The sequence below is a fragment of the Pteropus alecto genome, unplaced genomic scaffold, assembly GCF_000325575.1.
Source record: "Pteropus alecto unplaced genomic scaffold, ASM32557v1 scaffold761, whole genome shotgun sequence".
In the NCBI taxonomy this organism is placed as follows: domain Eukaryota; kingdom Metazoa; phylum Chordata; class Mammalia; order Chiroptera; family Pteropodidae; genus Pteropus; species Pteropus alecto.
This window is the reverse complement of record NW_006431558.1, coordinates 387,186-403,857: the sequence shown is the minus strand read 5'-3', so window position 1 is coordinate 403,857 and position 16,672 is coordinate 387,186. Positions and strand designations below refer to the sequence as shown.

At 45.4% G+C, this 16,672-nt stretch overlaps 1 protein-coding gene across 1 annotated transcript in view; it reads left to right on the top strand.

Moving 5' to 3' along the window:
• Positions 1-16,672, top strand: part of LDLR (low density lipoprotein receptor) — a 28,560-nt gene that overhangs the window by 860 nt on the left and 11,028 nt on the right. Inside the window, 10 exon segments of the mRNA XM_006905854.3 lie at positions 5,789-5,908; positions 6,339-6,461; positions 8,111-8,491; positions 10,433-10,555; positions 12,283-12,405; positions 13,660-13,779; positions 14,279-14,404; positions 16,254-16,425; positions 16,511-16,668; positions 16,671-16,672. The exon segment at positions 16,671-16,672 is cut by the window's right edge and continues 56 nt beyond it. Of these exon segments, the coding sequence (XP_006905916.1) occupies positions 5,789-5,908; positions 6,339-6,461; positions 8,111-8,491; positions 10,433-10,555; positions 12,283-12,405; positions 13,660-13,779; positions 14,279-14,404; positions 16,254-16,425; positions 16,511-16,668; positions 16,671-16,672 (1,448 nt within the window).

Below are 16,672 nucleotides of genomic sequence, written 5' to 3'. Positions count from 1 at the left end.
GAGGAGGCGCACGGGGAGGGGCGGGGCTTGCGCCGGGGTGGGGCGGGGCCGCCGCAGGATTCGTGCTGCTCTTGGTTCTGGGTGAGGAGCCGGAAAGAGATTCCTTGCCTCAGTCGCGGGCTCCTGTCACAAAGGAGTCGACGCGCCCCGGGCTCCTGCAGCCGCCGCTGCGAGCATGGACAAGACGCCCGCCGGGTACCTAGTTCGCCCCGCGGTTTCTTCCGCGATCTGTGGCGAGGCCTTCATCCCCACTTTGCCCTCCGGGCCGCCCTCGCTGCCCGCCCAGGACAGTCATAGACGTGCCCCCGGGCCACCATCAGGGCCTCGCTTGCTTCCGAGGCTGAAACGTTGCCTCAGAAACATCCGTCCCTCCTCGATGCTCTTCCGGGCAGGGCAGGGCAGGGACGGGGAGGCAGCAACACCCGACAGATGCCTCTGGGTAGCCTCGTTTGTTCAGAGGCTCCAAAGTAGTTCAGTTGAGCTTCCCACTGACGATTTTTCATTTTAAGGAGTTTCAAATTTAAATTTGGGCAAGAGGCTAGTTGATGTACGATCCTGAGTGACTTTAAGTGAGCTGCCAGAGACAGTTGACCTTGCCCTGGATAACGGATAAACATGGGCCTTTTCCTACGTAGAACCAGCTCAGCCCATAAAAGGATTGGAATTGCTTGGTTAACAGGAAGTTGTTTTATTTTTTTTCTTTTTCTTTCTTTCTTTTTTCTTTTTCTTTTTTTTTATGGGGAGGACTTTCTTTCTTTTTTCTTTTTCTTTTTCTTTTTTTATGGGGAAAGGGGTTTGCTTTGAGTGGAGAGCTTTGAACTCTTGGAATTACTACCTGTGACACGTGGGTTTCTGCTGAGTGGAGGAAAGGAGGGAAGTTCAGCCACATAGCAGAGAACTAGTGTAATTTGGCTACCAGTTTTGTAAGTGGAAGCAGCATGGCTTGATTAGGAGACACTGGATTAACCTATATTTCACACACTGATCGACTCCTTCCCTAGGAAGAAATAATGGCAGTGAAGTCTTGAGCAAGATGTGTTGCTTACTTTAGTTTTCTCTCTCACTGGGTGGCTGGGGATCTGATGTATTTCCTGTTCTCAAGGAAGCTCTGATGGCTGATGTGTTCCCCAGACTCCTGAGACTGGCAGCTACTTCTCTCCTCTGGTGAGAACATGATGCTGTACATTTGTAGCAGCCTTGGCTGCCCCAGCTTGCTTCTTAGCTGTCTTCAATGCATTTTCAGGGGGAAATTGTCCGTTTCCTTTGGAAATGGAAGTAGTTGGAATCTGAACTGCAGGCTTTCCCCTTAGCTAGATCAAAATCTGTTAATAGTTGTCTGAAGCAAATCTCTAATGGCCACCATAAGGAGACAGTATCTTAAGACTGACATAGGAAGCAGGCAACTCCATAGAATATAACAGAATTTACTATAGGGTAATTTCCTTATGGGAAGATGGGTCGTAGTGGAAGAGAGAACCCAGCAGTTTTGCTCAAATTATTCACTAAAGGCTCCCGTTAATGGCACCTTTTATTGTTCTTTATTATTACCTGAGTATAACTCAAGTAATAATGATTGACCAGACAAAGAGACAATGCTACAGTGCCAAAGGCCTGATGGTCTATACTGTGGCCAGGTTCATATTCATATTCATCTCAATTGTCATCCTGATCATTACTTACGAAAGTATTTATGGTTAGATTTTAAGGAACACAGATACTCATTAACTAGAAAGCTTTGATATGCTTTCTAAGGGCAGTGAAGTTGGTCAAAAACCACAGCATGAAAGGACACAAGGAAGGAGATGTTTTTTGTTCACCTCTATGTTTATACAACAGTTGCGTGTGGAGGATCAAATACGCCAAGAGCATACCGAAACTCAGAGAAAGTAGAGTGTCCTGCTAAGAGTTATATCTGCTTTAACAACTTCTTCCAAAGCAAAAGATAGGGAAAACTTAATTTTTTGAGACTGCAAACCTTCAAAGGGAATTATGTGCCTCATTCTTTCTTTCCAGGGGAGTCCTGCTCTTACCTGTAGGGTTCCTCCCCTGATAAGATCCTGTCCTAGAGCCTTTGTTGCTCGATGCCTTGGTCTCTTCACGTTCCATATTATGTACATTAATAACATCCACGCTTTGCCCAGCTGTCAAGCAACTGACCATTTATTGCTAAGACACTGTGGAAGTAACCAGCAGTGAATAGTGACAGAGACAGGCTACTGCTCTTCAAAGTTGCTGGCAACAAAATATATATCAGGATCACTCCTGGGGAAAATACCTTGGCATCCAAGTTTGGAAAAGAGCACTGGTGAATTGATTTCTCATTCATTTTCAGCTAAGTCTTGTTAGCTCCAGCTATTTCCTTCTCCTGGGAAATGATTCTATCATTTTGACTTTCCTACCACAACAATCTTCAGTAGCATGGGACATTAAACATCGAAAACGTTTACTATCTATCTCATTGGAGAAAAAGCAGAAGTGTGTATTCTTCTTTTCTGTTTCGATGACTTTGTTCCTGATTTGTCAGTCATAACAGGAGAGATCTAAGGGCTAGAGTTTAGAGATTTTTTGTGTGAGGAGGGGTGGGAGGAAGTGCAGTGCTTATGTAATTTTAGGCATCTCCAGCTTTCGCTGATATTTATACAAAACTAACAGTAAAATCCATCCACTTTTCAGACATTGTCTGAAACTGATGGCCAGCTGTTAGATGACCTTGTCTGATAGAAATAGGTAGTGGTGGGGTCTTCCTGTTGGTGAGGTCCTCAGCCATCTATGGTTAGCAGATATTTGGAGAACTGTCATCAGGTGAAGGCTTAATGTCTAGGAGAAAGGTTTATTGTTTTTAATCTTTATTCTTCTTTAAAAGTCCTTAAGATATAATAATTCCAGTGACGCATTTTGTTTGTAAGATGGGTCCTTGTGCAAAGATTGGGAGGTGAGAGCTTTAGTGGTGTGGACGAGAAAGTGGTTCTACAGAAAGAAACCTCACAGGGTGATCTGATCATGAATTTCTGACTGGGCCAGGTTATGTTGAGTAGTCATCCCCCAAGCAAGTAGCTGCTTTAGTAAAAGTTTTATCTTAGCCTTAAGCAAGCCCTGTCCTTGTTTCTGTCCATTTAGGTTTATGAGCCTATGAAATAAGAGTAACCACCCTCAAGAGAGCATGCAGTTTTTTTCCTGTCCTGTAGTCCCATCGCTGCTTTGCTTTCTTCCACCTCCATGTAATCTTTCTGTTCCCTCCTTAACTCAACTGCATAAAAGAAACTGCAAAACTATCAATTCTGCACAGCATTTGAGGTCTTGCTTCCCGTTAGTTTGGCTCAAACTCTTAGAAAAATTCTCTACATGTTCAGATGTCCTTAAGTCAAAAGTGATAACCAAAAGCTTTGACCATGGTGGTGGTGGGGTGGTTGGATGATGACAGAGCCTCCTCCTCCAGGGTCCTCGTTGCCAGTGCTCCTTGCCTGAACTTCCTTTTCAGTGTTTTTTTCTGGAAACCCTCAAAGTCTAATTGCTTTTGCTCGCCCTGTGTGCCAACAGTGGGGAGGGGTGAGTCATTTCCTCCTTTCGACACGATTACGACTCAGCGGTGAGTCAACGGGGTGCATTGTAGAGGCTCCTCCGAAAGAGACACCCTATTCGGATCAGTGGTTGGGCAGTTCAATTATCAGTATGTGTGACCGTGGCAGATTCTAAAGCTCAGCTCTTCCCTCTCCCCTCCCTTCTCCTAATTGTCCTCACCACTTAGGTCTCGTCATTCATATTACCAAGTTCTGTTGATTCTTTAAAACACTCCTTGTATTTCTCTATCACCTCTGTCCTCCTTTGGGCCTCTCTCATATCTCCCCTAATCTCAACTGATTAGTTTCCTAACTTTTGGCAGGAGCATTGGACTTGAACTTTGAAGAACCAAAGTTTATTTCCTTATTAAGTTGAGGAATCATTGATGTACCATAAAATGGACAAATATTAAGTGAACAACAGTTTGGTGGGGTTTTATAAACGTCTGTTTCCGTGTAATCACCTCCCATTTGGCTCTAGAATATTTCTAGCCTCCCACAGAGTTTTCTTGTGACCCTTTGTCTAATTTAATTACCGCCCCTACACACCAGAGACAACCACTAATCTGAGTTCTATCAATATAGATTAGTTTTGCTTGAACTCGAACTTCACATAAATGCTATCAGAGTACTACTCTTGAGCAAAAGAAGCCAGACACACGTTTCGGCAATTCATCTGTTTTGATGCGTTTATCAGCTATTTGTTCCTTTTTTGTTCTGGTCTTTAATCCTCACAGCACTCTCTTGGAAATAGGGACCGATCTTCCCCAGAAGGATTAAGTCAGTTGCTCAAATTGTTTTAGCTAACTGGCTTGGAACGCCATTCACACCCAGGTCTGTCCAATCACCTCATTACACTGCCTCTCAGGAAATCTACACAAAAGTGCTGGGTGAACCATCAAAAGTAGGCATAAAAAAGAAACACATCTTTCTACCATGGATCCCTTTACCAGAAATGCCAAATCAGATTTCTTCATCTTTCTATGCATATTTGAGAACTCAACTACATACATACGTATGTAAATAAATAAAGAAGAAAAATGAGTAAATAAATACTGTTGATAAAGAATAGCAACTCAAATATTTAATTGTGTTTCACAGACACCAGGGCAGTGAAAGATAGATGCTCTTTTTGCATGGTTTTCCAAAAGTCCCCAAAATGCAGAACATTCCTTAACAGCTGGAATCAGGTCGTGGAAAATCATAACCCATTTACCTTTTCCTGGCATCTTATGGCTGCAGTATAGCCAGTAATCAAAACTTATATTTTACATACTATTTGCCTATACAACATTTGAATCATCAGCAAAATCCTGTTAGCTGTTTTTATTGTTTTTGTCTTATTTCTCTATTTAGTCAATATAAAACGTGCTGAGGTAAGCCGAATCAGAATTTTATTGGCATCATTGTTTTAATTTACATAGGAAATCAAGTTTATACTTTGAGATTACAAGATTTTTATTACCAGGTATCAACAACCAATAAAAGTTTGCTATGTTCCAGTTGACACATAGCAATGTATTCTAAATCAAAGCATAATATGTAAAATAAAAGGCAGTCAATATAATTTTAATCTCTTTTCCAAGGTACAAAAATCATGTATTTTAGGAAATCTCTCAAACACTTACTTTGTCCTGATTTTTATATAAAAATCGAGTCTTTCTTTTTCTTGAAAAGGTTTCCCTTATTACATCTAAGGCTATTGCTTCTGTTCCATTTCTTTTGATCTGACCTCAGATATATGATTATCTTTGCTGGATCTCTGCTCTCTGGCCTCCACATTAATAATTTCTCATGATTTTTCTCTCTTTCTATTTCCTACTGGACAAAGCTCCTCAAGTTCTAATGATTTTGCAGTGTCAAATTTCCTCATTACTATTCCCAATATATGTTTGTAATATGCTAGATAATTTTCTTTATTAATGTGCACAAAAGTGCTAATATTTTGTTCCCAAATCCCAATGGATTCAAACTTTGGACTCAACAACCATAATGTCAAAATCTTACACATTTTTGATAAGTCTCTTTATCGTTTGTTTATTTGTTTTGCATCCTCTACTATACTTTTGGATCATGAAATTTAATTTGTTGTGTGGGTTTCATTTCCTGGAAACCGGAAAAGGGTTTAGTTTCCGGGTTTTTCTTCAGTCGGCAGGAAACAGGCACGTTAGCGTGGTCAGTTTCTGATCCTGGCATTAAATCTTCTTTCCCCTTTCCTTCTCTCTCAATAGAAGACAAATGTGAGAGAAATGAGTTCCAGTGTCAAGATGGGACATGCATCTCCTATAAGTGGGTTTGCGACGGGAGGGCCGAGTGCCAGGATGGCTCTGATGAGTCCCAGGAGATGTGCTGTGAGTTTCCTTTGGGCGTGACACCCACCCCAACCCCTTTTGATGACAGAGTCACAAATGAGTTGGAAATCGGCCATCTGATTGGTGTATTCGATGAGTTGGGACATGGAGAGAAAATATATTCCTGGAACTTCCCTTTAAAAGCTCTTTTTTAGAAAATTGAGGTGAAATTCACACAACACAAAATTAACCATTTTAAAGTGACCAGTTCAATAGCATTAATATATTCATAACATTATATAATCACCACCTCTATCACATTCCAAAAACTTTTCATCACCTAGCATCTAATTTTTAACATGCTGTTAAATTTTGACCCAGAAAGGTGGAATTGGCACCCTCTTTCTGAAAACTGGATTCTTTGCTCAGCTAAGGGTGATGAGGCAGATAAGTCTCCCCAAGTTAAGACCCAGTCCTCTTTCTCTCACAGTGTCTATCACTTGCAAGTTGGGGGACTTCAGCTGTGGAGGCCGTGTCAACCGCTGCATTCCTCAGTTTTGGAGATGTGACGGCCAGATGGACTGTGAGAACGGCTCAGACGAGCAAGGCTGTCGTAAGTGTGGCCCCTCTGCCAAGTTATCTGTGTGGCCCACCTAGGTTGCAGGCTACTGTCTGAGTTCGTTCCCCAGGCATCCCTGCCCGCGGTGCGGATAGTCTGCTCTTCCCTCTGCTCCATTGCCAGGGCATCTGCCAAACCCCTCCCCACCTTTGAACCCCACCTTGACCAGAAGGCATTGGGGAAGGAAACGATGGTGCCCCTCTTAGGGCTATTGGCACACTCGGTAAAGCCGTCCTTGCTGAGTGCCCGCCACATGGCACACGCTCTGGTTAGTGAGCCACTGTAACCACTGTCAGCCACCCCTGGAGGCTGAGCACACAGTAGGTGCTCACCCAACCAGCCACTGAGAGGAGAAAAGCTTCACCAAGCTGAGGCTTCTGCAAAGAAACAAGGCCAAGAGTGCTGGGGGGGTGTCCACTTTGGACCTGGGTGTCTGTCTTGCCTCTTTCATTTTATGTGTTATTTATTATTGGTTTTTTTCAATTGCATAGATTTTTTTTTAATGGAGTAAGGCTCTCAAAAACAAAATAACTGGGAAAAATTTAAATAAGATCACATCAAATCTTCAAGTTCACAAAATGTAAAAACCCTCAAGAGATATTTTTAACAAACAAGATGTGAGGGTTCACTTGCATTCTAAGTTACCTTAGAAACACATCTAACTCTCATTAGCGGTCATCTGATGAAACGACTCTTGGGGAAAATTTTTTGAAAAACTGGATTGGCTTCTTTTCCAGGCACTTTTTTTCTTTCACCTTTACTGAGATATAATTGACATATAGCGTTGTGTAAGTTTAAAGGGTGTGATGATCTGATACACATATACAGTCGGTCCTCTGTAACAGCAGATTTTGACTCCCCAGACTCAACCAACTGCAGACTGAAAATATTGGGGGGTAGGGGATTCCAGAAAGTTCCAGAAAACAAAATACAAATTTATTATAAAGAAGTGTACTGAATTTATGCAAACGAAGTGATGTGTAGGCATACCCTGCTGTAGCCTATATGAAAATACAGAATATATGCAAATACTTCACCATTTTACAATAGGGACTTGAGCATTTCGGATTTTGGAGGAGGCGGGTGTTTCTGGAACCAATCCCCCAGGATATCGAGAGCTGATTATATTGTGAAATGATGACCACAGTAGGATTTTTTAACACCTCCATCACCTCACACAATTACCACTTTTGGGGAGAGGGTGTGGGGTGGGAACTCTTATTTATTTATTTTTAATGTTTATTTTTCTTCGAGTAGACAGTCAATATTATTAAGGGGCTCTAATAATAATAACAACAAAAACAACAACAACAGCAATCCCTTAAACGCTTCCTGTATGCCCAGCCCAACCTGAGAGTTTTACTCTCCAGTCTTCATAATAATGCCTTGAGGCACGAATAGATGAGGAAACTGAGACACTGACTGGGCCCCAGGGTGAGCTGGGGAGGCTGAGCTAGACAGTGGTTCCGAATCCAGGACTGCTGACCGCTACCCAGACCCCCTCCGCCGCCTGTCCAGGGTCCACTAACCAGGGTCTGGCGTCTCCTTGCTCAATGTCCCCATCCGTGAACTGGGCTGGTGTTGGGAGGCAGGGGCTCCCTGTGACCAGTTTGTCATCTTCCGCTCTCCCACCCATCCCACAGCCCCCAAGACATGTTCCCATGATGAGTTCCGCTGCCAGGACGGGATGTGCATCTTCCCGAGCTTCGTCTGCGACTCGGACCTGGACTGTTTGGATGGCTCCGACGAGGCCTCCTGCCCCACGTCCACCTGCGGCCCTTCCAGCTTCCAGTGCAACAGCTCCATCTGCATCCCCGAGCTGTGGGTCTGCGACGATGACCCCGACTGCGAAGATAACTCAGACGAGTGGCCGCAGCGCTGCGGGGACCGCTACAGGTCCGCAAAACGGGACAACCCCTGCTCTGCCTTCGAGTTCCACTGCCGCAGCGGCGAATGCATCCACTCCAGCTGGCGCTGCGACGGCGGCCCCGACTGCAAGGACAAGTCTGACGAGGAGAACTGCAGTAAGGGCTCCGTGGGGGTCCCCTCACCTGTCCCCGGGCTCCCCCAGTTGTGGGATGGGTGTGATTTCAAATCACGCACATATTTAATGAATCTCTTTTTTTGACAAGGGGAGGAAGCCACAAGCTGCACTATTATTTTGGTACATAAAGGGTCCTGGGCTCCAAGCCTGGCTGGTGACATCTGAGCTGCGTGACCCTTGGCCAAGGACTCAACCTCACTGCACTGTGGCGTCCTCCCCTCTAGAATGGGGCAATAGCATTGGCCTTGGCAGGCTTCAATTAGAGTCCAATGTCACCCAATAGAACTTTCTGTGCTGCCCAGTGCAGTAGCCGTTAGCCATGTGCATAGTGCCACTGAAGAGCAAAAGTTTTAGTTTTATTTCATTCTAATTAATTGAAAGTTGAATAGCCTGTGTTGGAGATAGCTCGGATAGAGGAAGTGGCCCTGGCCCTCTGTCAGTGCTCTGTGCCGTGAACCCACTGGCCGTCATTTTGAGGCTGACCGTGTAGAATCCCTGCCAGCTGAGAAGGCGTTTTCTTCTTTCTGTGTCTTTGGTATCCCTGGCCACGTGCATAGTTTTTATAGGGTTGTAATCGCTGTGTACATGTAATCAGACTTTTTTAAACATCGCATTTTAAAAACAATGGATGAGTTTGCATGTGATCAGTTCTCAAAGTTAATACAAACTCGTTTAATCCTTATAACTTGGGAACAGACTTCTCCCCCTCTTTACAGATGGGGAAACTGAAGCACAGAAAGGCAGTTAATCTTCTGAGGACACACACCTGTAAAAACTAAGAATCCCATCCTCCTACCATTTTAACTGTCATCAGAGTTCATGTTTTGCTGAAGTTACCTTTGAGGTTCTTTTCTTTAATGCAAAGATATAATAAAGATTAAAAATAGGATCATTCCCCTAGGTAGCGGAGCAAGTATCACTTAAACATACAGAGCATCAACATTTTGCATATTTTTAAGGATGGAGAGGGGATAGTCCTGCCCACAGATTTATTATCTCTTTTACTGATATCTTGAAATCAATTTTAAATTGTAATCATTTTTATTGTGAAATACAACCCACAGGAAAATGCATAAAATGTAAACATAGCTTAACGACATAGCATAAAGCATATCCTGTGTGAGGTCAAGGTCTGGACCACGACCAGCATTACCCTGTTCCAGTCACTATGCGTGTCCTCCAATATTTAATTGTTACATCATCTTTTATCATGTAGCTTCATCTCATCAACATTTTTCATGTTTGCCATCTTAGTCATTTGAATGACCGCATTGTGTACTTGGTGGTATTGATCTGATTTATCATAATTTACTTGGCATGCCTCTGTGTAGCTTGAGACCACATCATTGCTTTTCTGCTGAGAATGGCTTGTTGGGTCCATAGCTTTTTAAAGAATTATGTAATCTAAAAACTGCGTATGAGGCAAAATTGGAGAGAAATCTAGGAAAACCGTAATAATTGTGGTGGGGTATCTGGATTGTGGGTGCTTTCCTCTTTTTTCCGATTTTCCAAATTTTGCTCTGTTATGTTAGTAACAATTTTCCATGATTCTTCTTCATTAAAAAAAAAAGTACTGTCATAAAAGAAAATCTTTTAAAACCTACATTGGTTAAATTTGAGACTAGAGAGACAAATATGCCTGTGGAGTTTTCCACCGTGGTGGGAAGGAAGGCCGCCACCTCTTTCCTTTTTCTCCTGCTGGAAGAAGCAAGTCAAATGGATGAGCCACTGCCTGCTGCCAGTGGAGGGAGCTCCGTGTGTTTTGTCATGTCTGAAGCTCCTCTGTCGACAGGCTGTCCCGGAGGCCCAGGGCAGATGGCTCCTTTCTATTAGGCCTCTGGGAAATCGCTGCTTCAGAAGTGCAGGTCCTTCTGTCTTCCCTGCTCCTTAAGAAAAATCGACTCTGCTCTGTCTTTCCCAGCTGCGGCCACGTGCGGGCCTGACGAGTTCCAGTGCTCTGATGGGCCCTGTATCCATGGCAGCCAGCAGTGTGACAGGGAGTATGACTGTACAGACATGAGTGATGAGCTTGGCTGCGTCAATGGTGAGTGCCCTAGGCCATGGGGAGAAATGAGGAGATGAGCAGGGTGGGTCCCACATGAGGGCAGAGGACCCTAAGTCAGCCCCACACCAGCTGTGGGTCCTTGGGCAAGTTACTTGAACCCCCTGATCTGAAAAATGTACATATTAAAGTCCCTACTTCAGGACTGTGCTGTTTAATAAATTCTGAGTGTACAAGGCCCATATCTTTTGAGCTCAGAGTCACATGCACAGTACGGTTCCATGTAAAATACTTCCCTGAATTTACATGCTATGGCAGGTGTAGTTCCCCTCCTGGTAGTGACCTCAGGAGAAGCTTGCTCCCCTGAACCAGGGGACAGGCTCTGGAATGTGCAGGGTAACACTGTGCCGATAGCAGTTTACGCATTCATCAGCAGTATAATTAATTAAAAATTTTTTAAATTGTGGTAAAATACACATAATGTAAGGATACCGCTTTTAACATTTTTATTAAGATATTTAGAGACAAATTTTAGTGAACAAAAAGTTAAATTCTGATAATGCATTATTTTTTTAATTGTCTGAAAATACATACAACATAAAATTTACCATCTTAACCATTTTTAAGAGTCCAGTTCTGTGGCATTCAGCACAGTCACATTGTTGCACAGCCATCACCACTATCCATCTCTGTAACTTTATCATCTTCCCAAACTGAAACTCTGTCCCCATAATAAAACACTAACTCCCCAGCCCCCTTCCCCTTCTACTTTCTGTCTCTAGGAGTTTCACTCCTTTAGGGACCTGATGTCAGTGCAGTTCTACAGTATTTGTCTTTTTGCCACTGGCTTATTTCACTCAGCAAGTCCTCTAGGTTCACCCATGCTATGGCAGGTGTCAGAATCCCTTCCTTTTTAAGGCTGAATAATATTCCATTGTATGGATGGAGCACATTGTGTTTATCTAGTCACCAGGTGAAGAATGCTTGGGTCGCTTCCATCTTTTGCCTATTGTGAATAATGCTGCTATGAACACAGGTATATGGAAACAATGTTAAAATGGTGATGTAGTCACACATCACTGGAATATACAGCTCAAAAAATAAGGCTATGGCCCTCAGCAGCAAGACAGGTAAAACTCATAAGGTCAGGCCTGAGAACAAGAAGCAAGTTGTAGGAGGTTACTGAGTATGGTTATTTTACAAGACTTGGAAATAAGCAAAATTTAACAATATATTGTTCATTCATACTTGTTTGATAGAACTACTAATGAAAAAATAAGGGAATGGTAAACCCAAAATTCAGGATCATTGTTAATTTTGGGCAGATGTGATGGAGGCTAGTGGGGTGGGACAGATCAGGCTGTGTAATAATCTAGGTCATGGGGTCTGCAAACCATTACCATAAAAGGCCAGATAGTAAATATTTCGGTTTTATGGGCTAGTCTCTGTTCCAAGTAATCAGATCTGCTATTGTCTTGAGAAAACAGCCACAGACAGAGTGTAAATGAATGGGCCGAGCTGTGTGCTAATAAAAACTTTAAATAAACAGGCAATGGGCGGGTTTGGCCATGGTCCATAGCTTGCCAACTCCTGCTCTTGGTGATATTCTAATTCTTAATCTGGGTTCTCTGGTGTTCAATAATTATTATGTTTTATCAGTGAGTATATTTGCATATAATCTTGTACAGGTTAACTATTATATTATTGAGAAAGACTAAGCAGGGTCCCACAGCTCAGACGCACCTGACTCTCTTCTTTGGTTCTCATAGTGACTCTGTGCGAGGGCCCCACTAAGTTCAAGTGCCACAGCGGCGAATGCATTGCCATGGACAAAGTGTGCAACTCGGTCCGGGACTGCCGGGACTGGTCGGACGAGCCCCTCAAGGAGTGCGGTGAGCCCCAGGGTGCCAGCAGCTCTTGGAGCTTGTAGGGAGCTAGGAATGGGACCCAGACATGAGTGCTGTGTGGCTACAAGGCTCCAGCCCTGCCAGGCCCCCAGGTACTCGGCTGTGGGGCGAGACAGATGTGGGGATGCTCAGGGATAAGTGGCTTTGCTTCCGAGTCTCAGTTTTCACGTCTGTAGATTGGGACCGTAGTTGCTGGCACATCCCAGGGCTGCTGGGATGCTGGTAAAGTTTTGGCAACACTCTATGACCCATAGTTGGGTGAATATTCAGACTTTTCCGATCACGTGGTCTCTTTGCAGCTATTTAACTAGACCATCGTAGCAAGAAAGCTACATGTACGAATGCGTATGTGCACATGTGACTGTGTGTGCCTGTGTTCCAAAAAACTTTATTATGGACACTGAATTTCATAGAACTTTTATGTGGTACGAAATAACATTTTCCTTTTGATTCTTATTTTTCTTTTCAACTATTTAAAAATGTAAAAACCAGTCTTAGCTGTTGGGCCTTGTTGGGACAGGTGGTCGGCTGTCCTTGGCCTGTGCCTCAGGGAGAAGGCTAGAGCATAAATTACGGCGCCTACGCCCTGGGTTTGAGTCCAGCGGTGTTGTCTTGGGCAAGTCGTTTAACTTGGCCATGACTCAGTTTCCCCAGCTGCGGTTCGGCTGCCTTTGGGGTAGTTGGGCGGATTAAAAGAGTTTATGTAGGTAATCGTGGTATGTCGTTTTCATTTTTTATAATTAAAAAAAAATTTTAATTGTGGTTGAAAAAATAACAAAATTTATCATCTTAACCATTTTTAAGTCTACAGTTCAGTAGTGTTAAGTACAGTCACTTTGTTGTGAAACCATCATCACCGTCCGTCTCCAGACGTTCTCATCTTCCCAAACTGAAACTCTGTTTCCATTAAACACTAACCCGCTTTTCCCCTAACCATGGAACCCACCCTTCTACTCTGTGTCTCTATCAATCTGGCTCCTCTAAAGACTTCGTATAGGTGGGATCTTACTGTATTTGTCCTTTTATGTGTGGCTTATTTCGCTTAGCATATGTAGTCCGGGTTCATCCATACGTTGCTCGTGACAGTGGTTATTTTAAGTCGTCTTAGGGGTTGGGATAATTCACTAGCCTTAAAGTCATTGTGGTGATTGTGATAAAGATGATGAAATAGCGAGGGTGGCAGGAAGCAGGTGGCTGGAAGCCTGAGCGTGACCTGTCTGTGCTCCCCGCCCCGTGCAGGGACCAATGAGTGCCTGGACAACAAAGGCGGCTGCTCCCATGTCTGCAACGACCTCAAGATTGGCTACGAGTGCTTGTGTCCTGAGGGCTTCCAGCTGGTGGGCCGGCTGACATGCGAAGGTGATTCCCAAGCAGAGCGGGCGCTGGGCCTCCCCGGCCCTTTCCTCCGACATGGTGGCCAAGCCCTCTGTGCCTCGGTTTCCCCAGCTGTTACGTGAGCATGAAAGCAGTCCATACTGACAAGGCCGTTGGGATTTAACAAGGTGCCAGGGGAACGGGGTGTCTAGCGCAGGCTTAGCCCTCGAGGGGCACTTGGTTCTTCTCTTTTGGGATTAATAATTAAGAAAGAAGTCTGCTGACGTAGCTTTTGCTCTGTTGGCCTCGCTCCTGAGGTGAAAGGTGAGGTCAGGGTTATTGCTGGAGATGATCTGGACCATTTCCATGATTTTATTTCCAAACCTCATGGTCACTGAGACCCCAGACCTGGCGATCTTCCCCAGAGGAGATGGCTGTCCCACATTTGCTATTGTGGGGCATGGCTTTGGGTCGGAGCCCCCCCACTCTAGCCACGGCCCGTGAGGAAGATACCCCAAACCTCTTTCTCTGGCACGACTCACAGATATCAACGAATGTCAGGACCCTGACACCTGCAGCCAGCTCTGCGTGAACCTTGAGGGTAGCTACAAGTGCGAGTGTGAGGAGGGCTTCCAGTTGGACCCCTTCTCCAAGGCCTGCAAGGCCACGGGTGAGTGCACGGAGGTGGCAGGAGGGGCTGGCCTGGCTGCTCTGAAAGCAAACAGGTGGAGAATTTCATCATTTAAACTTTGCATGGACTAAAATGACCCCGGTGCAGGCTGTTTGCTCCCGAGACCTCTGGCAGGTGAATGAGCAACACAGCTAGGAATCGGGCTTGCTAGAAGGCTGCTCTCATATGTCTGGCTTCTCAGTAGTCACAGGTCAACCCCATTGGGGATGATTTGCAGCCCTCAGCCCTGCCGGGGACTTCAGGGGCCAAGAGGTGGAAAGCCGTGGCCCCAGACAAGTCCACACCTCCTCCAGCTCTTATTAGCTAAAGGTACTTGTACTCAAAAAAAAAAGCAAGTGCATTTAAAAGAGACCGAAATATAATAGCTCGTAAAGAAACAAAATAGTAGAAATAGCTGAGTTCCTTTTCTACCTGAAGTTTAGGTTAGAATTGCATCTGTGCACTAATTCTTAGAATTACCTAAATCAAGGGATCCCATGTTTTTACAGGCGTAATTGTTCTGGCGGAGTGGTCGCCTGGACTGTTGCCCAAATGTTCTTTGTTTTGCATCATGTTCTGCTCTTGCTGTGTGATTCAAGGGTCAATTTTGCAGAAATAGTTTAGAGCTTCTGTTTCCCCAAGGATCTCTTAGGCTTTAAGTCCTCCTCCCCTGTTGTCATCCCTTTAGACAGCCTCCTGGCCTCCCTCTGTCACATCCCTGTGCATGTCCCAGCTCTGGGGACAATTGGGGACTGAGTTCCTAAAATCCTCCCGGATTTGAAATTTTACTTTCATTCCAGTCTGTACGGGTCAGTGTCTATACACGTGCCATCCTGGGGGCGGGGAGGTGTCACAGGAAGGGATGTTCGGAGTGAGGTCAGTTGTAGAGGTGGTCAGTTTGTTGTTGAATATTGGTGTCATGGATACAGCACAGCCCCCACAGTTAGAGAGACCTGGGTTTGAATCCTGGCTCTGCCACTCACTAGCTGTGAGACCCTGGGAAAGTCACTTCCTCTCTCTGAGCCTCAATCTCTTTATCTGTGAAAGGAGGTTGACAGCAGCCCCTGCCCCAGGAGTGTGGGGATTGATGAGGAAAACCTAGTAGAAAAAGCACTAAGGAGAATTCCCCACTATAATAAATTGCTGCCTGTGCATTAGCCATAATCGTTTGATCTTTGGGTTTTAAAATGTAAGCTCCTGGGGCCCAGGTGTTTCAAAATGTAGGTTTTATTATTATGCACCTATGGTGAGGTCAGCAGATCAGGAGACGACTGCCATTGAAAAGATAGTTTTAATGGGTCCCAAGAAGATGGGACATTCCATGCCATGAAGGGCCATGTGGGGTAGCCCCCAGGTTGCTCAGGAAGCAGAGGCACGAGGGGAAACGCGGGCAAAAGCCTTGGTTGTCGTTTCCTTGGGCAAGAACGGGTGAGGCAGGGTGAATGGGCTTAGGATTGGCTAGTTTGAATCATTTCAGTGGCTCTGAGGCGTAGGGACTGTCCTTGGTTATCTGGTTCTTGGCCCTGCGGTGACGTGACCAGGGCAGGGAAAAGTCGCCTGGAGGGAGACCCCAATAAAGGAGGTGGTGGGTGTGGGCTGGGTAGCTTGCATTTGAAGCAAATGGGTAACTGTCTGGGAAGCAGCCAGGCCCGGAGGGAGGGAGTGGCTTCCGTCCAGGATCCACAAGGGCCCAGATGTCAGAGCATAGGAACCGTGTGGCTAATACACCAGGAAGGCGCTGTCCGCCCCTGTCATAGGTGTCTCCCCTGGTTCAGCCAGAACCCGCGGGGTGACAAGCAGGGGCGAGGGGTCCCTTCCACTCCCCTGAGCACCATTTCTGGTCCCACAGGCACCATCGCCTACCTCTTTTTCACAAACCGCCACGAGGTGAGGAAGATGACGCTGGACCGCAGTGAATACACCAGCCTCCTTCCGAACCTGAAGAACGTGGTCGCCCTGGACATGGAGGTGGCCAGCAACAGAGTCTACTGGTCCGATCTGTCCCAGAGGAAGATCTACAGGTGAGCCTCGGCCGGCATGCGGCCTGACCCCAGTGAAATACTGGCCCCTGGAGCTGACGCCCTGGCCCTCCTCTTTCCTCCTCAGCACCCAGATCGACAGGGCACCCAGCTTCTCCTATGACACCATCATTGGTGAGGACCTCCAGGCCCCCGATGGGCTGGCGGTGGACTGGATCCACAGCAACATATACTGGACCGACTCCATCCTGGGCACCGTCTCCGTGGCTGACACCAGGGGCGCGAAGAG